At 40.7% G+C, this 27,950-nt stretch overlaps 1 protein-coding gene across 2 annotated transcripts; it reads left to right on the forward strand.

The window, feature by feature from the left end:
• The first annotated feature begins 4,284 nt into the window (after nucleotides 1-4,284).
• Nucleotides 4,285-27,034, forward strand: CALCOCO2 (calcium binding and coiled-coil domain 2). 2 transcript variants are annotated; one of them, XM_065909171.1, is made up of 13 exons: nucleotides 4,285-4,417; nucleotides 11,429-11,618; nucleotides 16,023-16,125; nucleotides 16,284-16,417; nucleotides 17,223-17,348; nucleotides 18,203-18,291; nucleotides 18,683-18,752; nucleotides 19,440-19,562; nucleotides 19,857-19,943; nucleotides 22,467-22,562; nucleotides 24,303-24,438; nucleotides 25,459-25,487; nucleotides 25,980-27,034. In XM_065909171.1, the coding sequence occupies exons 2-13, from the start codon at nucleotides 11,439-11,441 to the stop codon at nucleotides 26,157-26,159; spliced, it is 1,353 nt and encodes a 450-aa protein (XP_065765243.1). In that variant the 5' UTR covers nucleotides 4,285-4,417; nucleotides 11,429-11,438; the 3' UTR covers nucleotides 26,160-27,034. The 2 variants fall into 2 exon arrangements, with proteins under 2 accessions (XP_065765243.1, XP_065765244.1); XM_065909172.1 differs by lacking the exon at nucleotides 4,285-4,417 and adding an exon at nucleotides 4,663-4,847.
• The last annotated feature ends 916 nt before the right edge of the window (nucleotides 27,035-27,950 follow it).

Raw genomic sequence — 27,950 nt, forward strand, 5'->3', positions numbered from 1 at the left:
CACACTTAAGTACTTGCAAGTACTGGCTCCACATCACTTATACGTGAAGCCAACAGTTCAGTGGGTGGCCGTCTGTCCATGAGTTGATAAGCTTTAGAAGCATAGTTTTCATTTTTTTTAAAGTTTAATTTTACTATAACATATATATCTTTCCAATTTTAAGCCACACGTTTTTTTTAAAAAAGGTCAGCCAACCTAGTTCATTCCAAAGTTTCTTTTAGGTCTTTCCTGCCTAGAAATTCTCCCTTGGTCCCTGCCTAGGAATTTCCCCCTATATCTTCTGTCTAAGAATTCTCCCTAGGTTCCTTTCATGTAGGAAATGAACTGTTACCCCCTTAAGACTACAGATCTTAAGATAACAGCTCAAATAAAAGTCATGGACTATCATTTAATAAAAGGGTATCCAGATATCAGGGAAAATTCACCAAAGCATCTGAAGAGTGCTGTGAGGCAGAGGTGGGGCGGGGATGGGGGTCCTCAAGGGGCTTGGTACCAAGCACCAGGCCGAAGTAGGATACAGGTGACCTCAGGCCAGCTTTTCTGATATCCTGCCAACTACCCCCAAGCATTATCAATGTAAATAATTAATAACCAAACTGTAATAGGAATAGAAAAGAGTTATAGTTTAGCCAAATTGAGGACTATAACACAGGACACAGCCACTCAGATAACTCTGAAGAACTGCTCTGGAGAAGCATGGTTTTCCATACACTTTTATATCTTGTCAGAACAAAGAATATCAAACAAATCATCAGGGATATGTTCCTTCAACTTTTCAAAAAAAAAAAAAAGCAGATCAGCATATACACAGCAAGTTGGTATGGTCTTGACACCTGGGAAGGGAGTCTTATCATCGAAGGAGTTCAAGCATTGGTGTCCTAGGAAGGGAGACATTTAATTTTTATGGACATTTTAAACTTCTGGTCACTATACCATTTGCTTTGATGGCAAAACAGATACATAATATACATTTGATAGGCCACAAACAGCATAAAATTTAAGTTAACTCATCTAGAAGCCAGAACGATCTCCCCATACCTCAATATGTGAAAATTTCTTCCATTAGAATATTGAAAGGAATTGCAAGCTGAGGCAAAACTGATTTTTTCCCACAAGAAAAGGAGGGAAAACAATCAAACCTCTATCAGACAAGTCAAAATCACCTGTCCACAAATTACTTACAATTTATAGAATTGTGAAATAATTCCTATTGAATCGATTTGAATCAGCTAATTAAGAGAAGAGTGTGCAACAGACACATTTTTCTCTACAGATGGCAGTCTTGAAAACATGAGTGGAATTACAGAAATTTTTTTTTTGTTTACTTAATGTACTTTTAAAACACAAATATATGCCTCCCAAATGTTTAACAGGACATTCCAAAGCACTCTTAAATATTAGCATCCTCTGAAGTTCTAAGTAGGTGATTGATTTGCCAGCACATTTTAGAAACACCTGATTAATGTGAGGCATGGCTGGTTCTGGTTTCTCTTGAAGTTTATGAAATACCACACTTGACATAATTTTTAGTTGCCTTCTTGCCATTGATTACTCCTCTTTCTCAAACCTGGGCATCCAAGCTATCTCTACATTGTAAGTCATCAAACTGTAGAGGCTCTAGATGGTTACAGAGATAGCAAGCTTCAGGGATAAAATTCCTCTCACCTTCCTTTTCCATGGAGTTGACAGTCCAAAGGCCAGAGGAGTCACTGGTTTCTGGGCAGGACTAGAGCTGAGGGTGAAGGTGAAAGCAGCAGTAGCTAGTTGGGTACCTTCTCTGAGGTTGCCCCTGCTTCTACTTCCCAAAGTCCACAGCCCTGTCACCTAGCTCCAGCAGATCTGCACTAGCTGGGACAGTGGTCACATAAACCTAGTTAAATTTACATTAAATAAAAATCCGGTTCCCAGTTGTAATAGCCATATTTCAAGTGTTCTGTGTGATCTACATGTGGTGAGTGGCTCCTGGACCCAATAGCGCAGATAGAGGACATTTCTATCATTACAGAGAATTCTGGTAAAGGCACCACTGCAGATGGCCACTCCCTCCCTCCATCTCAAATTCCCCTCCCACCCCTTTTTCTGCCTGCCACATTCGTTATTCACATAAATCAACTATCTGACAAACACTCTCTCTTTGACCAAACTCTGCTTAGGTTCCTCTGAGCCCTTTTCTCAACTTGGCCTCAAACTTGGGCTTCTGTGTCTATCCTTGCCAAGTTCAGTTTCAGCAAAAACCCTAAGTTGATTCAGAAAGAATCCTCCACCCTGATATCTAATCAGTTCCTAGCCTGACCTTGGCAAAAATCCTATTAAGTCAGTTGAGCAAGAAACCTCATTACCCTTGGTATCAAGTCCTTTCAGTAGTTTTGCATCTACTCACCCCCTCACTCTGCTTAATGACTATGAATTCCTATGTGTCCTTATTGTATTTGGAGTTGAGCGCAATCTCTCTCCCCTGTTGCAATGTTTCTATTGTAATAGCTCTGAATAAAATCTTGTTATCATTTTAACAGGCTTCAGAATAACTTTTTCTTTAACGCTTGTTTGAAAGCTTCCTTCTTGGCCCTAGGAAAAGTCAATTTTGTTTTAGCACCATTACAGTTCTCCTAAAGCCAGTATCATGGTGTTAAACTCATTTATGTGTTTGTTTGTCTTCCCTTACAGATTACTGAACTCTCATGAAAAATACAGTGAGTATAGTGATTGAGTACACTGGAATCAGAATGCTGGGTTCAAAGCCTTCTTATGGCACTAACTAGCTGTGTGACCTTGGGGTAGGTAACTTTATTTCTCTAAGCTTCAATTTTATCAACTATAAAATGGGGATAGTAAAAGTGCTTCTCTTATAAGGATTAAATGAGATAACCCACTGTGTCAGGCAGTGGAGTAACCTAATCTCCAGTCTTAGTTAGCCCCCATATCTAGCAGTTGAAGATAGAAGTGGAAGATTTTCTTTGTAGGTCTAAATATAAATTCTCCTTTCTTTAATGTTCAGTTATAAAGGATTGTACTTGCAGACTTTCCTTGACACTTATATTGGAAACATCAGATTGATCTTTTTCTTCTATGCTGTCAAATTTAGCTCCCCAAACTATCAACAAAACAACCAATTGATAAGACATAACTGATTTTATTCTTACCACATATAAGGAAGACCACCACCTCAACAGTAAGCTGTGTGTGTGTAGGAGGTGTCAACTCCTAGTGCTTTTCAGAAAACTAGTAAGTAACATTAATGGAAATATATCCAGGATTCTGAGATCACTCACCACAGTAGACAGAGTTTTAGATAGAAGAGTATTATTTTGGTAACCCAGAAGGTAATTAGAACTTTCAACAGAAACCCCTCTCCTGGGTTTACTCATCATTTCCCACCATCCTTTCATCTCAGCTGAGTGCCAGGAATCTTGTGAGAAGGCAGAATTAGAAACGCTCATTCTCCTGCCTGAAACCTCAAGTGGCTTCGGGAGCATAAGTTCCCCAGTTAAATGACACAGAAAAGTTATCTTTCAGATTTAGATAGATGCTGCACCTTGGAGAAGGGGCACCTCTGAATTTAATCTTCCATAGTCAGCATGTTCCGTGTTAAGAAATAATTATCCTGACATGATAAAAGAGGGACTTTATCCAGGACTATTGTAATGGGTACATTATACTAAAGGAGAGAGACTGCACTAGACTCCAAATACAATAAGGACAAGTAGATGGAAAATTGCTAAGAGAAGACATCAAGGTGGGAGGATTGTTGCTAAACCTACTTACAGGATTCTTGCTGAAGACAGGCCAGGGTTTCATCAGATATCAAAAGGTGGGGGAATTTTCTTTAAACTGACTTAGCAGGAACTCTTGCTGAGTTTATTCTTAACCCAATTAGGAAGAGCACTACTTTGACAGAGTCAAATTAAAGAATAATTTCTTCCTAGAGGGGAAATGATGAACCACAAACTAGGGCACCCAGGGAGATTGCTGGGTCTCCCTGGGCAGGTGGGAGGCATGATTAAATGCCAAAGGCATTCTCATCTGTAAAACTCTTAGGGAAGTATTTTGTGGAGACAGGAGAAAAATGAAGATGGTCTTTCAATGGCCCTTCAAATGTATGGAGCTTACTCATTCAAAACTGAAAGAATTTTATTTTATTTATTTATTTATCAAGGTAAATGTCTCCTTCTAGGGGAAGAAATAAGCTCCTTGGGATGTGATTGCTGCTCCGGAACACACAAGGTGACGGAAAACCCTGGAACCCACGCACCTGAGCACTACAAGTCCCCTAAAGCACCGCGGTGAGGGCGGGACTTGCCGACCGTTATGACGTGATGGGCGTGGTCGGACAGGACAGCGCGTCCCTGGCTTTTTAGCCCCGCCTCTGTCCCCGTCTGTGCCCTGTTGCTGTTTGCGCTGCCGCTGGCTGCAGCCCCTGGTGAGTCTCTGGCGCGAAGGCGGGCAACTAGGGACAGTTGGGCCCTCAGGTTCTCCGCCTTCACACTTCCAGTCCTGAGAAAGGGCCATGGGCGGGCGGAGGTGCGGCTGGTTTCGGTTTCCACCTCCTTTCATCTTTCTGGGGTGACCGTAAGTGGGAGTGACGTCATGGGCCCCCTGGAGCCTCTCCGCGGCCTTTGGAGGGTTGAGGGCAGTTTTCTGCCGAGGAGGGCAGGGCTCCAGTGCCCGGGGCCGCGTGGGCGGTCCCTGGGACAGAAGGAATCCTCTGACCCGAGTGAGGGTCTTGAAGTCACGGCGTCATGCCCCCCTCGCCGGCCGAGGTCGTGCTGGCTCCTTAATTCCGGTGCTTGACGTCATCGTCATCGCGGTCGACTTGGTGGCAGAAGCGGGACCCTGCCCAGTGACCCTAGGCAAGTTACTTTCTCTTTGGGTCTCAGTTTCCTCGGCCTGATCACTGAAGCCCCTTCGCTCAGTTGCCGTTTGTAATTGGAGGAGATGTTCTAGACAGCTGAGAAGAGAGAGCAGCTGGGGTGCGGTGACCTGCTTCTTTACCATGGATCTCCTGGAGTCCGCCCCCCCACACCACTCCCCCCAGTTTAGCTCCAACATTAGTGGGGATAATGTTCCCACTTTTGTTTATTGAGTTCAACCCTCCTGGGCATTTAAACTTTTTTCTATCCCTCCGGTTCTTTGCTTCCGATGTAAGCCAACAAGTAGCCATGGTTGGAGCGGAGTAGAATAATATAATAATATATAATATAATATATAATAACAACTACACGACTGCAAAAACCTTTAAAAGCAAAAGACTTTAATACAGTAGGCCTTTGTAGATTACGTAGGTGATTAAGGAATGATTAAACAATATCCTTAGTGATTAAGGAATATCCAGGTGACTCAGTTTCACAGATGCTCTCAGAGGGCCTCTATCTGAAACTCTACCCTTTTGCAGAAATGACATCTGTGGAGTGGAAAGGACTCTGAGAAGGGTAGTAAGAGTTACACAACCCTAACACATCCTGCGGACTTTGGAGTCAGAGTACAAATAAGGCTCTTCAAAATTTTTGACTGCGCTTATTATTAATATAATACCATGCTTCCTCATTTTCTTATATGAAGACAGTTAAACTCTGTCTTCACTTCCTTTTTCCTTCACTTGGGATCATCATTATAGCTGGAAAGTTTCTTAGAGATTTTCTTGCCTGATCCATGCATTTTTTTTTTTCATGCATTTTTACAGATGAAGAAACTGAGGTTTAAAAAGTAGTGTGACTTGGCCAAGATCTCAGAGCTAGTTAGTGGCAGAATTAATGGACCCAGGTCCCTTGGCTCCTAGCTTAGTTCCCTTTCTGCTACACATCAAACACTGTCACTGCCCTTGTCACTTCAAGGGTTAGCATAATCACCCTCTTCACAGAAAAAGTATAAAATCTCAGTAAAGTAAAATGAAAGAAAATGGAGATGGAGTACACAGCTCTGAGCTTTTTGCAGTTTCTTCTGGTTGCCCAGAACTGTTTCTCTGTTTTTCCTTAGTACTTTGGGCACAGTGATGTGGTATATGGGATGAAGACTGCTTAGAATAAGCTTAGAATAAGCTAGATAACAAATCCAAACAATTATTAGTGAATTAGGCAATAAAAGTCTCCTGGGGGTATAAAATTTACTTAAGTCACTCAAAGATTTTAGGTAAGGAACTAGAATGAACTTGGAAAATTTGGATTATAGCAAGTGGCTCTAATAATCTGAGGTCCAGTGACTATCTTTGCTTTTGCTCCCCATCTCAGGGCCATCTACACGCCCATAGTAGCTATTGTCAGTGTTCTCTAAAGGGTAGTTTTGTGGAAGCATGTCTTGCAGGGCCAGGGGGAATGGGATTCAAATCAGTTCATCCATTTTGCTAATTGCTAGTAGTTTAGATGGAGAAGGCAATGGCACCCCACTCCAGTACTCTTGCCTGAAAAATCCCATGGATGGAGGAGCCTGGTAGGCTGCAGTCCATGAAGTCGCTAAGAGTCAGACACGACTGAGCGACTTCACTTTCACTTTTCTCTTTCATGCATTGGAGAAGGAAATGGCAACCCACTCTAGTGTTCTTGCCTGGAGAATCCCAGGGACGGGGGAGCCTGGTGGGCTGCCGCCTGTGGGGTCGCACAGAGTCGGACACGACTGAAGCAAGTTAGCAGCAGCAGCAGCAGCAGCAGCAGTAGTTTAGAAAGTTAAGTAAGCAGAAGGATGAAGGAATTGGGTTGAATGTGTGTTTTGTTTTTAACTGTTCCTAAATGAAGAATTGATTAGCATTTCTCTCTGGGCTTCAGATGTATTTGCTTTCTGTGAACTAATCCAGGGAAACTTATCTGTAGTCTATATTTCTCATGAAACATGTGCCCACTGGTATAAAAGGCTAAGAAAAATGTTGGACATTTGTGTGGTAGAATTTTAGTTTTGTCTTTTTTTAAATAAGGTTATTCTTCCTGATTTAGCATAATGGAAATTCTTTAGGAAAATTGATGAGATGATTTGGTTGAATATTTGCATTGTTAGAACCTAACAAAGTTTAAAACATTTTTTAATTTTTCTGCTAAAAAGTGTTATCAGTGTAGTTTACAGATTCATTCAGAAAGAGCAGAAGTAGAACTGGCTTTTTTGTTCCTTTTCTTCAGGAGAATATAAGAGAATCTATGTCCTCATGGAACAGTCCTAGGAGAGGTATATTAGTCTTCAGATGCCCGTTAGATGAAAATGTGTCAGATTTTCTTAGAAGCCAGGAGCCAGTTCAGGAGACTCATTGTAAAATACATTGCCTTCCTCCTCTGAGGACCTTAATCATTTCGGAAACTGAGATGAAAAAAGAAAGTAACTATGTCAGAGTCCCATCTATTGGCCTTGAAATCAAAAAGCTTGCTCCTTGGAATAAAAGCTCTAACAAACCTAGGCAACATACTAAAAAGCAGAGACATCACTTTGTTGACAAAGGTTCATATAGTCAAAGCTATGATTTTTCCAGTAGTCGTGCAGATGTTAAAGTGGGACCATAAAGAAAGTTTAGCACCAAAAAATTGATGCTTTCAAATTGTGGTGCTGGAGAAGACTCTTGAGAGTTGAGTCCCTTGGACTTCAAGGAGATCAAACCAGTCAATCCTAAAGGAAATCAATGCTGAATATTCATTGGAAAGACTGAAGTTGAAGCTCCAATACTTTGGCCACCTGATGCAAAGAGCCAACACAATGGAAAAGATGATGCTGGGAAAGATTGAGGGCAGGAGGAGAAGGGGGCGACAGAGGATGAGTTGGTTGGATGGCATCACTGACTCAGTGGACATGAATTTGAGCAAACTGGGAGATAGTGAATGATAGGGAAGCCTGATGTGCTGTAGTCCATGGGGTCACAAAGACTCAGACCCAGACTTAGTGATTGAACAACAACAAAGATTCCATTGGCTATACACTCAATCCTCAGAGCATGAGCTCTGTCATGTCATTTTGTGTACATATGCTGTCATTTCTTCAGTGTTCTGTTCTGAGCTAACTTACAGATTGATTGTTTTTCTAGTAAAGAAAGAGAGGCAGTACCAAACTCCCCTACCCTTGACTGGTTCTGCCTTTCAGAGCAGCATACATTTGCAAAACATCATGCCAGAGTTTGAGTGTGTGGAAGGCAGGTAATGGAGTGTGAATTTTATAGGTCCTTAAGGAAATCAGATCTGTGCCTTTTATTTTTTTGGCACCGCGCCACTTGAACCAGCTCTGCTCGCTGAACCAGCTGTACCAAGAACTGACATAACACTTGGAGATTTTCATCTCTTTACCCTACTTTATTTTTTATTTTTTTGGCCACATTATGTGGCTTGTAGGATCTCAGTTCCCCAACCAGAGACTGAATCCCGGCCATAGCAGTAAAAACCCAGAACCCTAACCATTTAGCCACCAGAACTTGCTCCTCACTGTGTTTTAGAAAAGAGAAAACTGAGAAACAGCAGCTTCTCCAAAGACACCGAACAAATTAGGAGCAGGGCTAAAGACCAGAATTAGCACCACCATCATACACACCACTGTTTACCTACAAAGCTCCTTCCTTTCACTTTTTGAGGAATTACATGCATATCTTATTCATTCATTTATTCTGTGAGTACTTAGTTAGTGATTACTGTGGGCTAGCATTAGTCTTGTATATACAGCTATGATAGTGTTATGAAGGAAGAGAACAGAGAGTATGATGGTACTTAGGTTAATTGAGAGACAGGGCCTGAAGTCACTCTTACCTGAGGTATTGATCATTATCCATGGTAAAGCACAGATCAAGTCACATGCTCGGATAAATGGTGCTCCAGCCTTAGGACCCAGGGGCTGTGCTGGCCCCAGTGGACTGAAGACCACTAGGAAAGACAGGGGTCTGCAAGCTAAAAAATCTCCCTACCCATTCTTCTGCAGCATTCATCAGATCAGCAGGCCACAGCTTATCAGGAGGAACAAGTACTGGCCTAGACTGGAATGTGACCTTTCCTTAGAGAAACTGATCTGAGTTTTGACATTGAGGATATGCCAAACTGTGTCACAAACCAGAAAGCCAATACATTTCTTAGCTCCTCAATTCAGTCCCAAGAACAGACAGTTGAGTACCTCAAAGTCCTCTTGCCTTCTCTGTGAAAAAACTTACTTCTGGGGAGCTGGAAGAGGAGGCCTGTTTGCTTAGAGTTCAAAATAAAGCCAGGAAATAAGTGGGTGGGGCAGAGCCAGAAGAGCTACTGTGTTTTTTGGTTATTGTACTTAGACTATTTTTTTAAGTTGTGTTTGCATGTGTGTGTATACAATCTTCCAACATGTTCTAGAAGCTGAATCTGTAAGGTATTATGTCGTTTTTGCATACGTACAGCTCTTTCTTCATCTGCTGTGTAGGGCTGCAGTATTGTTCTCATTTCCCAGTACAGCTGAGGGTTGAGTAACATGGACTCACTAAATATTAGGCCAAGGAGGCATTTAGAACATGGGACATGTGACTTTTGAAGGGCAGGAAGTATCAGGTCCTGACAGTTCTAAAGACTTTGTTTCTTTTACGTATTGTTTTTTTCTCCTCAATAGTTCCCCACCCTTGATCACATTTTATGTGTACTATGACCTCGAAAGGTGAAATACAGCTTACTGTCTCCATTTTGTAGAGATCCAAACTTGCTTGCTGTCCTCCAAACATGGACTGCATTTTTCTGTTTCTTCGATTTTATGCATGCTGTTACATTCATCTGAAGTTTCCTCACCCCCAAACACACTTGTCAAAACCCTAATCTTCTTTGAGGACTTATCCAGGATTCCACTCACTGCTCAAAGCTTTTCTTTATTTCCCTAACCAGTCTCGTCTCTCTCTGTTTTGAACCCAGGAGCATTTTGCGTGTATTTATCCATTTGGCAGTCACTTAAATTCTCATCTAACCTCCATATCGGATTGCAGCCCTTTTGAGGGCAAAGACTGTATGCCAGAAAAGAGAAAAAAAAAAAAACCCACAGAAGTAATAATCACGTCTGTTAAGCCCTCTCTTTATGCAGACTTTGTCCAAGTCCTTTATTCTGTCACTCAGCATGATTTTAGGAGCTTCCCAGTTGGCTCAGTGATAAAGAATCTGCCTGCCAAGCAGGAGACACAGGTTCAATTCCCTGGAGAAGGAAGTGGAAACCCACTCCAGTATGCTTGCCTGGGAAATCCCACGGACAGAGGAGCTTGACAGGCTACAGTTCATGGCATCACAAAGAGTTGAACATAACTTAGCAATTAAACATGCTTTTACTTTGTGTGAATTGCCTACTGTATGACAGGTACTGATTTAAGGACTAGTCACTGTCTACTATAGGCATGCCTAGTTTTATTGTGTTTCACAGATACTTTTGGCATTTTTTACCAAATTGAAAGTGTGTGGCAACCATATCTTAAGAAGTCTGTTGGCACCATTTGTCTATCTGCATTTGCTCACTCATGTCTCATTTTGATAATTCTTGCAATATTTCGGACTTTTTCATTATTTTTATATTTATTATGGTGATCTGTGATCAGTCATCTTTGATGTTGGTTTTGGCACTTTTTAATAATAAAATATTTTTAATTAAGGTATGTACATTATTTTTTTAGACATAACGCTCCTGAGCACTTAATAGATTATAATGTAAACAGAATTTTTATATGTACCGGGAAGCCAAAAAAAAATTGTGTGGCTCACTTTTATCCAGTATGTGCTTTATTGAGATGGTCTGCAACTGAACCTACAATATCTGCAAGGTATACCTATATTTCAGTTAATGCTCACACATACACACAAAGAATAAGGTAGATGTTATCAGCCCCATTTTACAGATGAGGAACCATGCGCAAAATCCAGTTAAATAAATTACCCAAGGGCATGCATTTTATAGGTGGTGAAGCTGGAATTTGAACTCCAGCGTTTTGATTTCTGAACCTGTGCTTGTCACCACTGCATGTCAAATAATCTTCTCTTAGTCCTATCTTTCTGCACTCATTCCCAGCCCCTAGCAGAGTGCTTTAATATTAAGAAGGATCTGATAATTACAGGATGAATGGAATTGACTAGAGAAGCTGAAATCTAGAGAAATTGATGTTCCAAAAGTCACAGGACTTGTTGGGATAAAAAAATCTAGAATCTAAGTCTTACAGTTCCAGCTCAGGGAATTGACCTCAAGGCTGCCTTACTTAAAGCATTTAGAAGAAAGGGAGAAAATTAGCTATGAGCAGAGGATAAGGATATAATGAGGATGGTGGTGCCTGTGGTGAAGAGGTCAAAGATACTCTCAGAAAATTCTTAGAGCATAGGAAGTTGTGAATGCAAAGTGGCTCATAGTGAAACAGAAAGCAAGTTGTGTGATCTCAATACTTGTCAGGCTTTTGCTTTTCCTGACTTGCCCTGAACAGAATGTTCCCTGGGTGAGAGCCCAGAAATTTCTGGCATTTCAGACTACCCTTTTGAGCCTTATTCTATCCTATATCTCTTAACAGGACCCCTACCATGGAAGAGACAGTAGAAGATCCCCCCACATCAGCTGTCTTGCTGGACCACTGTCATTTCTCTCAGGTCATCTTTAACAGTGTGGAGAAGTTCTACATCCCTGGGGGGGACATCACGTGCTATTACACCCTCACCCAACATTTCATTCCCCGTCGAAAGGATTGGATTGGCATCTTTAGAGTAAGTGTTAATTTAGTACCAAATGATTAGGAACCAGAAGTGAATCTTAGTTGCCTGAGTGTGTGTCTGTCTCTGTATTATAAGCATTTTGCATATATGTGTGACCAATGTTAAAATCCTAACTAAGCTCCCTAGCACTTCCCCCTTCACACATCAACAGGACTATAGGACTCAAATTTTAATTTCAGCCTTGAGCTAAAATAGCAAATCATATAGTCCCCAAGTTTTATTACACTTTCAAAAACCAAATGTAAATATGTTTTAAATTAATATTCATCTATGACCTGACTGGGGTGGATGGCCTCTTACATAATTTCTGTGAATTAATGTCACTTGCTTATTTAGTACAGTGTTTAATTTTTTTTAAATATGAGTGTTACCAATCTGGAAAGGATGTTGAAAAGTTAATACCCTGCATCCAAGAAGTTTGTTCCTGAATAAGTGTGTCTTGCTTCTTTATGAAGATTTCCAAGAATAGAAAGTTTATGAGCTCCTTTGGTTTCCTCTTCCAGTGTCTAATCACCATGTCAGTTCAAGTACAGAAATGGTACTTTTTTATTATAGTCATTTATTCTCTACCTCCCCTTCTTTCCCACATGTCTCTCTCTATCTCTAACATTCCCCCTGCCACAGACACATACACTCACTCATTTATTCACATACCATAATGACAAATTGTCCTATTTCCAGAGATAGGAGATAAAGGTCAAACATACATTATTTACACTGCAGAGTTCCAGCGTCAGTGACCTTTGTTTTGACACCTCAGTATGTCATGTACTTGTTTGCCAACACTGTTCATCCTGAAATCAGACATCATTCTTGACTGCAGTATGTAGGAGCTGGTGCTAATTCACATCCCTCATCAAATTCCTTCTCTTAATTGTTTGGAATTTCAAGCTAAATGAAAGAGTGATGGAAGCTGGAGGTAACAAGGCTGGTGTTTAGAGGTGGGGGTAGTGGACAAGCAGAGGGACACTGGCGAATATCCTGACAGCTCCTGAGACTGCAGGACGTTGACTCATTAGACTAAAGGTGGCCTAGCAGAAACCTGAGAGAGCAGGATGTTTTCTATCTTGGAAAGAAGATGGCAGCTATTTTTTTTCTTCCCCACATGTATCTAAGTTGTCCAGTAGAACTTTCTATGATTAACACTGACAAGTAGAATTTCTAGGAAGGAACTATACTGGCTACTTCGCTGTCCAGTATAGTAAGCTCTCACCACATGTGGCTAATGGCACTTAAAATGTAGTTAGTGTGACTGAGTAAATAATTTTAAATTTTATTTAATTTTAATTTAAGTAGCTTCATATGCTTTAAATTAAGTAGCTTCAATATGCTAGCTAGTGGCTATATATATATATAATTGAAAAAAAGGTATATATAATTGAAAAAAGAATGATTAAAAATTATTTATAGCTTCTCAGAGGTAATCTAACTTTTTTTCCCATTTTGCTCAGGCTGATTGTTTATAATTCCCAAGCCTTAGCAACTTCCAGCGAGGACGTCACTCTAAACCAAATGAAAGGATTATACTTTTTAAAAACAAATGTTTAAAAGCATTGTTTGTATTTTTTTTTTAGATCATATTTTTTTGGCTGTACCACTCAGTTTGCAGGGATCTTAGTTCCCTGACCAGGGATTGAACCCAGGCGCTGACAATGAAAGTGCCGAGTCCTAACCACCAGACCACCAGGGAATTCCCTAAAAGCTATTGATTTGACACCTACCCCAAAGCCTGAAAGGCTTCCTTCATAGCTCAGTTGGTAAATCATCTACCTGCAATGCAGGAGACCCGGGTTCAATTCCTGGGTTGGGTAGTTCCCCTGGAGTAGGAAATGACTCTACTCCAGGATTCTTGCCTGGAGAATCCCATGGACAGAGGAGCCTGACAGGCTACAGTCTACAGGATCGCAAGAGTCGGACATGACTTAGCATCTAAACCACCAATCATCACCACTAAAGCCTGAAAGAAAATTTTAAGACTAATAAAGAGAGAACACAAACTTTTTGAGAACATCTGATGTGTTAGGTCTTTGATGAGGTTTTCTTTACTTCTTTCTTCTTTTTTTGGGGTGTGTGTGTGTGTGTGTGGGTGTGTGTTTTCTAATTTAATCCTCACAGCACAGCAGCTCCCTGAGGTAAGCAGTTTTATTACTTGTGCACAGATGAATAAAATGAACATATGCAAGATGGTGATTTTCCCAAGGTCTCCCTGTTTGGAGACCTTTGTTTGACTCTCAAACTTCTGCTTTTCTTCCTCTCTTCTGCTGAATTCCTTTGAACAACAGATAGTAAATTAGAGAATTAAGGGCTGAATGTGAAGTTTTGTCCTTCCTTTATTATTGTTCACTCATCCATTCGTGTCCGACTCTGCGACCCCATGGACTGCAGCACACCAGGGCTCCCTGTCCCTCTTCATCTCCCAGAGTTTGCCCAAGTTCATGTTCATTGCATCAGTGATGCCATCCAACCATCTCATCCTCTGATGCCCTCTTCTCCTTCTGCCCTCAATCTTTCCCAGCATCAGGGACTTTTCCAGTGAGTCGTATGTTCACATCAGATGACCAATATACTGGAGCTTCAGCTTCAGCATCAGTTCCCCCCAGTGAATATTCAGGGTTGATCTCCCTTAAGATTGACTGGTTTGATCTCCTTGCTGTCCAAGGGACTTCCAGGAGTCTTCTCAGGCACCACAGTTCGAAGGCATCAATTCTTTGGCGTTCTGCCTTCTTTATGATCCAGCTATTATAACTACGTGACCACTGGAAGACCATAGCCTTGACTATATGAACCTTTGTCGGCAGAGTAATATCTCTGCTTTTCAATGCTTGTCCTTCTTAGCTCACTTCTAAAATGTTCCTGGTGTTCTTGCAGTGTAGTCTTAATCCTACTCCTCAGCTCCTCATCTGCCCTAACACCACTGGTTCCTGGCACCCACGGGGCCCTCACAAAATGTTTCTGCATGTGCAGCATGCTCCATCTTCTCCATAGAGTGAAGGCTACCACCAATGATAAAAGCTAAAGTGGTTTGGAGTCAGGTTTTCTTCCTTCAACATAGAGCCCTGTGCTCCCTACTGTCCTTTACCTGGGCTCTTATGCCATGTTCCATGGTCATACCACAAGAGGCAGGCGGGGACGAGGACTCCTGAGACAGAGGAGCCAAGGACAGAAAGCTCAGGTGACTGGAAGTTGCTTCCTTGTTCCAAGGCAGTAGTAATTCTTAGGCCTTCCCAGGTGATATTTTAGTCATAGTGCATTAAGAAGCTCCAGGATGTGAATGAAGGCTCCATAAAATTCTTGCTTCCTGTCCCTCCACAGGCTGCAGTGGCTCAGAGGTGCTCATGGCAATGGAATGTGTATTAATGAGACTCTAAAACTTGCCCCAGTATGTTCTGATGAGCTTATAGCCTTTCCAACCATGCTCTGATTCCTTACTATATAAAAATAGAATTTATTTTTAGTTTCTGCTCTTCCCACTGGGCTCAGGCAGAGTCAAAATATGGCAATAAATGTCATTTTGCTTCTTATTTGCTGAGTGTTCACCCCTTGAAGACACACTCACTCCCTCTCTGTTCTCCAGTATGCTCTTATCTTCCAGATATGATTTGAACATCTTTTACCCCTTTTCACACTTAGTGAGAATATTTCCCACTTGCCAGCTTTCTGCTCTGAGGCATATTTTATAGCATCCTTATATCTTATGACTTACTACATTTCATACCTGGAAGAGGCCTTTATGACTTCCAGATTATTTTTTTTAATCTTTATCACCAAAAAATCTTCAATAAACGTATATTAAAAAAAATACTGGAGCAAGAAAATCATACAAACTGGACTTAGTTATCTGGTGCCTCCTGATCTAAGAACTCTCTTACCCATACAGCCCCAACACACACATTGTTTTAAAAAGCCATTTTTAAAGGCAGTGATGTAACCAGGTTGGTATAGGTGACAAGACTGAATTGGACACAGGAGAGGGCAAACCAATAGAGATGGCACATCAGAAATGCTTCTTGATTAAGAAGTTCCAAGTACACCATTATAAGAAGATAGCAGAATCAAAGTTCACAATCCCACAACTTTTCTTCCCAATCACTCTCAGTACTGTATCTGACTTGGAGGTACAATATTTGGCACTCTTATCCTGGGTATTGAGTGGCCAGTTTTTGTTTCCTTCTAAGATGAGTAATATATGAGTAACTGGTATATGTGTATGCATACCAATTTTTAATTGTATATGTAGTTATCATAAGTCAAAAAGATTTGATCCATTGTGGGTAGATCTTATGATAATGAATTTATTCTACTATAATTTTAAAATAACGAAAGATGCATTTTCAGAAGACAGAGCCTAAATCTGAGCACTTTCAGATGCTGAACAAGAGCCTCTCGTCATTGCAGGTTGGATGGAAGACAACCCGCGAGTACTACACCTTCATGTGGGTTACTTTGCCCGTCGACCTAAACAGTGAATCAGCCAAACAGCAGGAAGTCCAGTTCAAAGGTGAGAAAAATACTAGATCAAAAGTATTAAAAACAGCATCCACGACTCATTAATTCTCTTGAGCTAGATAGAGCCTTCTGGGGTAGATAAGAGACTTCCAGATTTTTAGTTTTCTGAATAGACCTTACTTTGGGTTAAAAATCATGTTCTATTTCCAGCTTATTACCTGCCCAAGGATGACGAGTATTACCAGTTCTGCTATGTGGATCAGGATGGTGTGGTCCGAGGAGCAAGTATCCCTTTCCAGTTCCGTCCAGAAAATGAAGAGGACATCCTGGTTGTTACCACTCAGGTCTGTAAGCATCTCATCTCTGTCCCTTCCTGCCATTAAGAGTAGCAATTCCAGGGTAAGGTAGAATTTTAGTCAGTAAGCCTTTGTTGAATGTCTAACAGATACTGTTGTGAAATTTTTACACAGTTCCATTCAACCCCATCAGAAGGGAATAACTTCAGAGTGTTAATAAGAATCATAATAATAAGTGATTTCTCCTTTCTCTAAAACTTCTGTAACTCACTTGGCATTCAGTTATTCCCTTAACTTTCCCAGTTACTTAATTTTTTCATGTATACATCTTATCACTACAGTAAATTTTTTAAGCTCCTTTGAGGAGAGACACAGCATATATTCTGGTTTGTATAATGTCTTTCAGTTAGATTCATTTACTTACTCAGCTATTTAACAGGACACCTAGTTTCATCCAGCACTCTGGTGGACACTAGGGATGTGATGAAGAATCTGTTAAAACCCTATTCCGGTCTCACAGAACTGAGTCTGACAGGAGAAAGAAAGTATTTGCACACACACACAAAAATTAGTCTTCTGTCATTTCCCCTTTTAACTTTTTGTGGCTTAATTTTGTTTATCTTTTCTTTCTTGGTAATGGCAGGCTCAGCGCTTATGGTAGACACATTTCTCTTCCCCCTTCCCTACCTACTGAGGGGTTGCCTCCACTTGGGGTACACAGATGTCACTACAGTGAGTGGGGACCAGCTAGACCCTCACCATCCCAGCATATGAGAATTTCATGTCAGCGGAACTTGAATATCCATTGAGCTATAAAAAGCCAAATACATGTTTATGAAACATTCTTACGTAGGGTGAGGTGGAAGAAATTGAGCAGCACAACAAGGAGCTTTGCAAAGAAAACCGGGAGCTGAAGGACAGCTGTGTCAGCCTCCAGAAGCAAAACTCAGACATGCAGGCCACGCTCCAAAAGAAGCAGGTATGTGTGCTTGTTAAATGTGAGTGGGGGTGATGGTTTCTGCCCAGCACCCACTTTTTCGTTTGATCTGACTCTGTTATACTAGTATCTGGCACAGATTTTAGTATATTAGGTGTTTCTTTTTTATTGTTTATGTATTAAAATGATACTGTAGATACACTGGATTAAATACGTATACTTTTAATAAAATAACTTCATGTCTGTTTTTGCTTTTTTAATGTGACTGCTAAATTTTTTTAAATTATATATGTGACTTTCCCGAATTTATTGGACAGCACTTTTCTAGGAAAAAAGAAATTTTATTTTGTCCACTGCTGTGTCTGCAGTGCCAGAACAGGGTCTGGTGTATATAGGCACTCGTTAAATATTTGTGTAATGACTTAATGGACAAATATAAGCTCCACTAGAAGAGAAATTAAGGTAGATGTATTTTTCCTTTTTTTTTAAATTTGAAATATAGTTGATTTATAATGTTGTATTAACTTCAAATTTACAGCAAAATAATTTAATTATGCATATATATATCTGTTTTTAAGATTCTTTTCCTTTATAGTTTATTATAAATATTGAGTATAGTTCCCTGTGCTATATACATAGGCCCTTATTGGTTATCTATTTTATACATAGTAGTCTATATATGTCAATCCCAAACTCTTAAGGTAAATGTATTTTTAATATGGAAAGAACATATTAACATTTTAATATGAAAATCCTTTTACTTGGATATTTCATTCACTGCTGTGTGTATATGCTTGACATATTATAAGTGCTCAATAAATATTTGTTGGCTGCCTGAGATGCTAAACACTACCTTAGAAATGATCAGTCAGCCCCTTTGACATTTCAATATACAGGAGGAGCTGGAAACCCTGAAAAGCATCAATAAGAAGTTGGAACAGACAATGAAAGAACAGAAGGACTGTTGGGAGATAGAGCTGCTTCAGTGAGTCTGACTCTTGAATGGGAGGAGCTGCTATATTATAAACACCCTTAGGCAAGGTCAGATTAGATTTCTAGAATGTGTTAGTGCAGTCTTCCTATTAGGACAATGATAGGTATGATTCTCCCTCTTTGACTCATGAGCATTTTGAGTCTAGGTTAGAGAATTAGAATCAAAATGGTAAAGACAAATGACATGAATTCAGGTATTAGTTTTAAGTAGTGAACACTTGCAGTTTGAGGTCAGGAAGCCAGAACGGGAGTGAAGAAGAGACTAGTGGATTTTAAAATAACTCTGCAGGCTTAGGGCCAAGGCAGCCTTAAATCATTTATGGTCTGGGGTAGCTCAACTAGAATCAACATATTTTTTGTTTAGTCATCTCTTACCTCCACAGACTGAAAGAACAAAACCAGAAGATGTCCTCAGAAAATGAGAAGATGGGAGTCAGGGTGGATCAGCTTCAGGTAGGTTATGCCAAACCTTTGCCAAAGTAGATTTTCTTAGCCTCACCACCACTCCACTATGGTGATCCAGGAAGATGTAGTGCATTGTAGTGGGTGCCTAATGGTGGACTTCTCAGAGCATCAGACTGAAATTTCAGAGTGTGTGTTTTCCATTCTTGACCGCCACCTGCCCCCCAATATCCTTTCTAATTTTTTTCTTTCAGCTACAAGATTTTTCCCAGCAAAATCTTACTAAAAAGACTGGATAAGCGGGTAGAAGCAGAACTGCTCTCATTTTTAGGAGGCTGTGCCTTAGAGTGGGGCTTTAAAGGGTAGTTTGTCAAGTTTTACTCAGTTGAGTCTTAGATTCTTAGGTGTAGGGTGCTGTGCTTAGTCGCTCAGTCGTGTCTGACTCTTTGCAACCGATGGACTGAAGTCCGCCAAGCTCCTCTGTCCATGGGGATTCTCCAGGCAAAAATACTGGAGTGGGTAGCCTTTCCCTTCTCCAGTAGGTGTAAGGTAGAGCTGAAGAACACAGAAGTTCATAGGGATAGCTGGGAATTGCTGGGGAGAGCACATCTCTAATGTTACTGTATGTTTAAAAGCATTGTTCCTGTTTAGGTTTCCTTCTTTTATTTATTTATTTTATTTATTTATTTTTTGTTTCCTTCTTTTATATCTTGATTGTATTCACTACTTTTGCTTTAGGCTCAACTGTCAAATCAAGGAAAAGAAATGGAGAAGCTTGTTCAGGGAGTTCAAGATAAGACGGAGCAGCTGGAGCACCTGAAAGAGGAGAATGGCCAGCTCTTTCTCAGTTTAACTGAACAGGTAGAGTCATGAAAGAAAATAATATTTTTTGACCTTTGTGAAAAAATATATGTATTGTTCTTTCTTTATTGTATATGTGGGTATCACAGGCTCTGGGAAAGGTCTCAGGGGAAGCCATCTGAAATGAGGCATCTCACGGCTTTTCTCAGAAGCTAATAAGAGAAGATTTGCTTTTCCCTGTCTTGCTCATTAGCTTAGCAGGCCCTTCCCCAGTGCATGCACACTTGTGCTTATGCGTGTGTGTGTGTGCGTGTGTTTTCCCAGCAGTGGTACTCATCATCTGTTTTTCTGTAGAGGGAGCACCAGAAGCAGCTCGAGCAGACAGTGGAGGAGATGAAGCAGAGAGAAACTACTGCAGCGAAGAAACAACAGGAGTTAATGGCACGTCTCTCTTTGAGTGGCTATGTGGGAGGGCGCCTAAGGAAAGGAGAGGATAGGACCTATTTTCAGGTGATAGAGTAAATGACAGATTAGAATAGCATTTACCTCTGGACTTGTTTCTCTGTACCCAAAAGGACAGAGAATCTGACCTTTACAAACTATTTAGGAGAGCTGGGCATTTCTAATGTGTGATGAGTGACAGAGGAATATGGTAAGTTAAACTTCATGACAGGTTGTAGTAAATAGAGCCTTGGGTAAGGAATCACACAGAATAACCTCTGCCCCTTCTTAAAGAGTTACTGTGGGGGCAGACATATTAATGATTATAAAATGAGCTCTAAATTAGAAAATATTATAGTAGTCAAATTTTGTTATAATTGATATTATTATAATGTTAGCAGTTGTCATCCTTATACATTATTCTAAGCTATGCAACACAGTGATGAAAGCCTAATTGACTAATAATTTCCTGTAATATATTGTTGTAGAAGAGGCCTTGTGGTGATAACAAGTGCTAGAAATCCCATTTTCTGAACTGTTGTAAGGACCTGAGAAATCCTGATGTGTGGAGAATATCCAGTTATTGGGAATGTAACTCATATCATGCATGCATCATTCATTCAGTCAGTCATTATCCAATCAATGATTGAGTACCTACTATATATGTTACTGTGTATTTTAGCTTGATGTACTAAAGAATAGATTCAACAAAATTTGAAAATCAGTAACTCACAGATTAAGTATATTCCACAGAAATGTTTTATTTGTTCTAAATAGTGTCTTTTAAAAACTTGATTAGCTTATCAACACTTAAAAATTGGGGGGGAGGGGAGGGAATATGTCCCATTTAAAAAAAAAATGGTATTTCCAGCTTCTTGAAAAATCAGAGGCTCTGGCAACATTTGAGCCGACATTCCCGTCCAGCAGTGGTGTCTGGAGCTGAGTAACTGCTAATCCTTTTAATGGGTCCTGCATGCCCCACATGGCTGCAGTCTCACTTTCATGGCATCCTGCTCCTCCATTCAATTGTATTACTTGCCAGGCTCCTATTGGCACTTTTGAGTTTGTGACCTCTGATGTGGCAAAGAGATTACTGTTGTTTGTAAATAATCTATAGCCATTCAAAGGTTTAAACCTCCTTGTGGCAGATATGGGTTTCCTTGGTTTTCATGGAATACTTTTCAAGACCCAGGGGTTCCCCAGCTGTCTGATAGCATTCTTTATTCCTCATGCATCTAAAAGGCCCCTAACTTTGAGGACTACGTATCTTATGCTTCAGGAGCCTAGGAACAAGAAAACAGCAGTGGAGGAGCAGTTAGTACAAGAGGTGGAACGCCTAAAGGCAAAAGTAGAGGCCGGGAAAGCCTGTTTCTTAGAGAAGTACAAAGAGTGTCAACGTCTCCACAAACAGATCAGGCAACTCAGGGCTGCCACACGGGTAGGTGACAGAGATGTGGGGCCCAGGAAGCAAGGGGTATGAAGGTTTGTAGTTCTGGGACTAGGATTTTACACCCTTGTTAGGGAGAGAGATTATCCTTCTGCAAAAAGAGGAGGGATGGAGTATGCGGCCAGAAACCAGTCTGGGGATCCCTGGAAATAGAAGCCTCAGCTTAGCTGTGGGTCTAGGGAAGGTTTTTGTAACCATTGAGTGGGTTGCTGTGCAGACTCAGATAGTCCTTTCTTATTTCTGCCTCTTGAGGAAGTGAAGCAGGACCAGAAGAGCCAGCAGGAGCCAATGGGGATGGGGAGCCAGGAGCCTCCAGTCAGCACTGTCATCGGGTAGTCCCCTCTGGCATTACTTCCTAAGGGTCGGCTAGAAGCGCACAGCATTTTGGGCACCAGCATTCAAATAAAAAATCTTGAAAAAACAAACCCACAACTAGTAAGATTAGCTTAAGTGTTTCTGTGAGGTATGCGCATGTGTATGTATGTAGGTAGGAGACGGGAAGCCCTGAAGCATGCCTATGACTTTTGGGTCCATGAAACTAGTCAGGTGAACCCATCGTACTGGAAAGCCCAAGACCCCAGTCTGGGTTCCTTGTAGCCTTGGATAAATGCCATCCAGGGTTCCTTCTTCCTCCTTGTAACTTGAGTCCGCATGCCTGTCCTCACACTAGGAGTCACATCAGCCTAACTCAGTGCTTCACTGTGCATTCAGTGAGGTGTTCATTCAAGACAAAGATGATTGTTTCCATGGTTGGGTGGGGTTTCTATCCCTCATTCTGATAAGTCAGTCTTGAGGTTTCTCCCAAGCTAACTCTCTCTTTGGTCACTTACTCCCAGCTAACCCAAAAGAAACCAGCATCTTGATGCCACCCCAAGCCTTCAGGCATTTTGTTAAGTCACTTTTCTGTAAGTCTGCATCCCCTCCATGGTACCACTCATCCCCATCCCTGGTCCCTTCGCCGCCACCTCAGTCCCATCACTTTGGAAACCAGATCCTCTACTATCTCCTTGTTGTAAACCACCTCAGATCCAGACTATAATATGTGATCCTAATCTTAATTTTTTTTTTTTTGATAGGACCAGAACATGGACCTGTCAAAAAGACTGAGTGAGAACAAGATGATATATAATGTTCTACAGAGAGAGAAAGAGAAAATGGAAGAAGAAAATGATGTAAGTGTGTAAAAGAGTTTTAAAGGGAAGGAGCAGGATGACCCAGAGATTTGGTGATAACATAAAAAGAGCTCTTTCTGGGACACTGGATGAAACAGTTTCCCTAAATAGAGATTACATTTCATTTGGTTTCCTAATCTACTGCAAAACCTACTCTTTGTTCTGTAACTGAAACGTGTTTGGCATGGCAGTAGTCAACTTGAAAGGAACAGCTGTGATGAAGATGTAAGTTACTATTTTTGCTTTTAATTCCACAGCTATTGTAAGTATTGTATTTGGGAAATAATAACCTACGTCATTTTTATGCTATTTAGCCAAGGGACCCCTTTCTTTCTGCACAACATTTTCCTTTTTCTCTGCTGCCAAACTAGGAACAGAAGTGCTGATCTGTACCAGTGCTGGACCCATGGTAGGCCCCGTGAAATTCTGTGCATTCATTCATTCATCAGTTCATTCATTCATTCAACCAGTATTTATTTTCTGCTCTATGCTAAACACATTATTATTAATTGATTGACAATGATGGCAACAAATAAAAAGATTGAACTTGAAGTCATTTTCACATACTTGCTAGCATCAAAGAGCAGGTGTCCATGCATTCTGGCTCCTCCTCTGATCTATACCTCCAGCCATTCTTCATCTCGCATTCCCTCCCTCTCCATAACGCTTCTGGGCTATGCCTTCAGTCATCCTTTCTACCTTTGATTGTATCATTTATGCCAATGTGCTTCAGTTTTGCAGAAGGACTTTGGGGTCTATTTCTGGTCCTGTCATTCTCATCCTCTTAATTTAATTAAGTACCCTGACTTTGAAATAGTCGATAACATGGGTGGGCCTTTGGGGAGGGGTGTGCAGAAGATGGGAAAGGAAGAATGCACACAGCTTACAACAAAAAGAACATCTGATATTTGGAAGCTTTGTTAAGAACAAAGTAAAGCTCCCTGAAGATGTTAAGAAGTTTACTAATTTTCTTTCTTCTGAGAACTTTAAATGTCACTTGTCTCCCTTGCAGCTTGATTTCTTACATTCCTCCTTGCATTCCCTCCCTCTCTTCCTTCCTTTCTCTCACTCTGTTAGCATATTCATTTGATCGGATAAAACATGAAGAGAGGAAAATTATATGAGAAGAACATTCACAGTATGTAAGAAAATTGTTCTAGGAAGGAGACTAAAGAAGCATTCTGCTCTCAATAATGTACAACATTTTTAGTCTTAATATAGCTCCTGCCACCTTCACATATCCACACAGCTTCTATACCCACTTCAGTTGGTATGTATTTAAAGATTGTAAATTCCTTTTTGCATCAATTCTAAATGAAATCCAGTATATATTTAAATTCAGATATTAATACTTAGATTTTGGGACTTCCCTGTTGGTCCAGTGGTTAAGACCTTGCCTTCCAATGCAAGGATTTCGGGTTCAACACCTAGTTGGGAAGCTAAGATCCTACATGCCTCATAGCCAAAAAAAACAAAACAGAAGCAGTGTTGTAAAAAATTCAATGAAGACTTTGAAAAAATTGTCCACATAAAAAATCTTAAAAAAAAGAAGACCTCGGTCTTTGGAATATTGAAGCTGTTGCTTCCCCTTTTAAAGAATAAAGGTTTATCACTTCTTAGACTTCTCTGGTGCCACATTGTTAATTGACAGCTACCTGTAATGAGCATCCGTGGTCAGTTCTTTGTGGCCATTCTTTGTTATTGTCTTTCAACATATCTCTGTGAATACTCTATCCTCAGTTTTTGAAGAGAGAGAACAGCAGACTGCTGAGTTACATGGGTCTGGACTGTGACTCTTTGTCATATCAAGTGCCCACTTCGAATCAAGGAGGTACAAGACAAGACCCAGGACTTGTCTTTGGAAACCCATATTCTGGTAAGAACTTTGCCATTCAATCTGGGAAGCCCCTGCCTGCATCCCGTTCCCCCACTAAATTTTTTTATCTGAGATGCTAATTAAGACCAGCCTCATTGTTAAGACTTGCTGGGCAGAAGCTGAGTACCCAACAGAAAGATTGCCAGGCAAGAAGTGTTAATTGAGAAATAAATCTGAATCTAGAAGTCGCAAATCAGATCATTCGCCTAGAGGCAGCAGACACAAATTGAGTCCCGTGGCTATATTCCAAATATATAAATCAGAGAAATGTCTCTGTGAAGAAGATATACACAGAGCCAAGGAAGCTAATTAAGATTTGGAAATGGAAGCACAAGAGGCGGGTTCTGCTGCCCAGGATGGGCGGTGAGGCAGCCACCCCCACAGCCTGACCAGGGGTAGCAGGGGTGTGCTCCACAGAGACCCCTGGGTGGTTTGGAGGACAGGAAATGGGGGGGCGGTGACAGCCAGTCTTGTCATTTATGGACCTGGGGGCAGATGTCCTTGCCACACAGGGAACTTTCCTGCTTTTTTGTCTCCAAAAGCAACATGAGACCTCATTTGCTTTTTAGGGACAGTTTAAAGCAGTCATATTTTTTAACAGTTACAATCACATCTTTGCAATAGACAGTGGTACAAGTTTATTTTTCCTTAAAACTACTTTTAAGCATTTCATTTAAAAAATGACTTCATGTGCATTTGGTCTTAAAATCTATTCTCAGACTATTTTCTTGTTAAATTGTTACTGTTTTCATTAAAATCTCATTTTCTCCACACTGAAAATAGGTTTATTGTTTTTTCTGATTATATAATGGCTACTAAAAATGCCACTTCATTATTTTTTCCTCTTTTCCCTCATTGACCTAGATCCCCTCTATCGAAATAGATGATATATATGGGAGCTAAAGAATCAGAAGAGGAATGATGAGGGTTAAAGAAAACAGCTGCTAGAACACAGCTGGAGAATGCATTCTAGTGCATAGATACTTTTTCATTGAATGAAATCTTTTTTATTACCCTCAGGTATCCAAGAAAGTTCTGCCCCAAGCCTGGTAAGTATTTGATTCATGAGATTGCCCACATCAAAGCTTTGAGAAAATTTCCCTTCTTGCTCCATCCAGTCTAGGGGAGAACTATAGGGAGACTGTTTCATTGTGATAACTCCAAATTCAGCAAGATCAATTTGGTCAGTGCCAGGAGCTAAGAGAGCCTGTTTGGGTAGAGAGAAAAAAGCACCGTTGTGTTCACATCATTGTTCTGTTCAAGATCTCTACCTGCGAGTTGAGTTTGGTAGGACTGGGGAGGAAAGATGAACCAAGCAGGTAGCAAAACAAGGTATATCCAGTGCTTCCTTTCAATCCTGGGGTTAGAGAAAGCCCTAGTGAGTATCTCTAAATGTGAATTTGCTCATTCATCTTCTGTTTCTTGATCACCTACCATCTGCCGAGCAGTATGCTAGGTGCTGAGGATACAGTAGAAAGTTAGACATGGTCTCTGCCATGTATACATGGCATTCAGACTGACCTCTTTGTTCTTCCTCCCAGCTCTCCATCAAGAAATGCCCCACCTGCAAATCAGACTTTCCTGATGATGTTTTTGATCACAACTTGGCCTTGGAGCAGCACCTGCAGACCCCTAGTTTGAGTTGTCCAATATGTGACAAGACCTTCCCAGCAAAAGAGAAGCAGATCTTTGAAGACCATGTATTCTGCCACACTCTCTAAGTGTCCCAGCCTCTTGGATCTATACTGTACATGTATTTTATACAGTAGAACCTATAGCTTCTTCTATGAGTTATGACCTAAGATCCTTCCTAACCTCAGTTATTAGGAATTTACTTAGTCCTACTGCCCTATAGGTGGAGTCATGTCAATTATCTGAAGCATAGTGTTAAGGGCTATTACTGCCATCCTTGTGGGTTACAACCTTTTAAGTCACCTAACTCCAGCTATATCAGCCTCTCACTTAAAATGCCTAGTCTTCTGAGGGTCTGTAGCATAAAGGCCCTGCCTGCAATAGAGCTGACCTGGCTCTTCACAGCCAGCCTGACTCAAGTGAGTAGTTTCCCAGGTTGTCCCACTGTCGTCCAAGGTCAGACCTTGAGTATGTTTGTACTTAGTCCTCACTCCTGACCCCTGGGACTGGCGACTGATCTGGAATTGAGAATTTCTTCCTCCTCCTCAGGCCTAGGCCAAAATGGCATGGCAGAGAACCCAAACATCCAATTTGGATACCAAAGTTTTCTCACCTTGATTTCTTTTTTTTTTTTTTTCACCTTGATTTCATAGCTCCCAATAGAAGCATTCCTGAATCATGGACATGAAACATTATTTAAATCACAGAAAGTCTTCTTTCTCTTTGTATTATACCTCTGAATGACATTTTTCTACTCTGGTTTTTCATGTGCACATAACTTTTATTGTTATAAGTCCTTTCTTAATGGTTAGTGGGACTTGGTAGAAACTGTATGGGTTTGTAACTTTCTGAGCAAGTGAGTTTGAAAAAGGATAAGTCAAAATAATGAAAACTATTGTTAGTCACATTAATACTAAAAATAAACTAGTCCTCTACTTCAGGGACTTTGGTAATTTAAAATAAACCTTGAGTTCATGTTCTTTTATTTTTAAGCTTATGGGGAAAGTGTAATCAAAAGGATTGTGGGAATTATAGACCCCACTAAGGATTTCTCTTCACCTGTCTTAACTAGTCAACAAAAGTATCCCGGCCATTACGTTGAGGTGGAGACGGAGTTGAGGAAGCATGAGCTTGAGAAACCTGGAACCTTGACTCATTACTCTAGTTTATACATATTTTTTAAAGAGTGTGGATTCTGGCACCTTTTGTGAACTAAGTTCAGTTCCCTCCATCCAGACCTGCCTACTTGAACCAAAAGAAAGCAAGTCCATTTTCTCTACCTGAGGGACTGAACAAATGGAAATAACCCCCAGGCAATCAACCAGCTGGTCACTAGAAAGACTTTTACAGGAACTTTTGAATGATATGAAATAATATTGTGAATCAGATTGAGCCAACTATAGTTCTGCAGTCCTTCTGAGGTTTTCCCTGGCATGACTGGAGTTGCACCTTAGACTAGCTGTATTATCTTGGTCACAGTTCCTGGCCTTTATTTCTCCTTTGATAAAATGAAGATGAAACTATACTCCCCCCTCCTTCTCCTGTATCACCATTTCAATAGAATGTCTCTTGGACTCATAAGTCTTTGCCCCTTCAGAATCAGATGTGACATTAAGACAAAGTCTAGAAGAGAAATATAATAGAGAGTAATGTGGTTTTTCTGGCATATACCCCTCCTCCCTGCAAAATTTCTGTTACTCCCCAGATAGTTCCAATGAAGAATTGCAGTTTCATTTATTTTGTACTAGTCAGCTCTTAATTAAGCACATGAATGGAGAGGAGCAGTGGTGCACATAATCCAAATCAGTGAATACCATTTTCTGGTGAATTACCCACCCCTTTGCCCCTGCTACCCTGAGGGTTACCGTGATTATCAACAG

The sequence above is a fragment of the Muntiacus reevesi genome, chromosome 18 (genome assembly GCF_963930625.1).
Source record: "Muntiacus reevesi chromosome 18, mMunRee1.1, whole genome shotgun sequence".
Taxonomy (NCBI): Eukaryota; Metazoa; Chordata; class Mammalia; order Artiodactyla; family Cervidae; genus Muntiacus; species Muntiacus reevesi.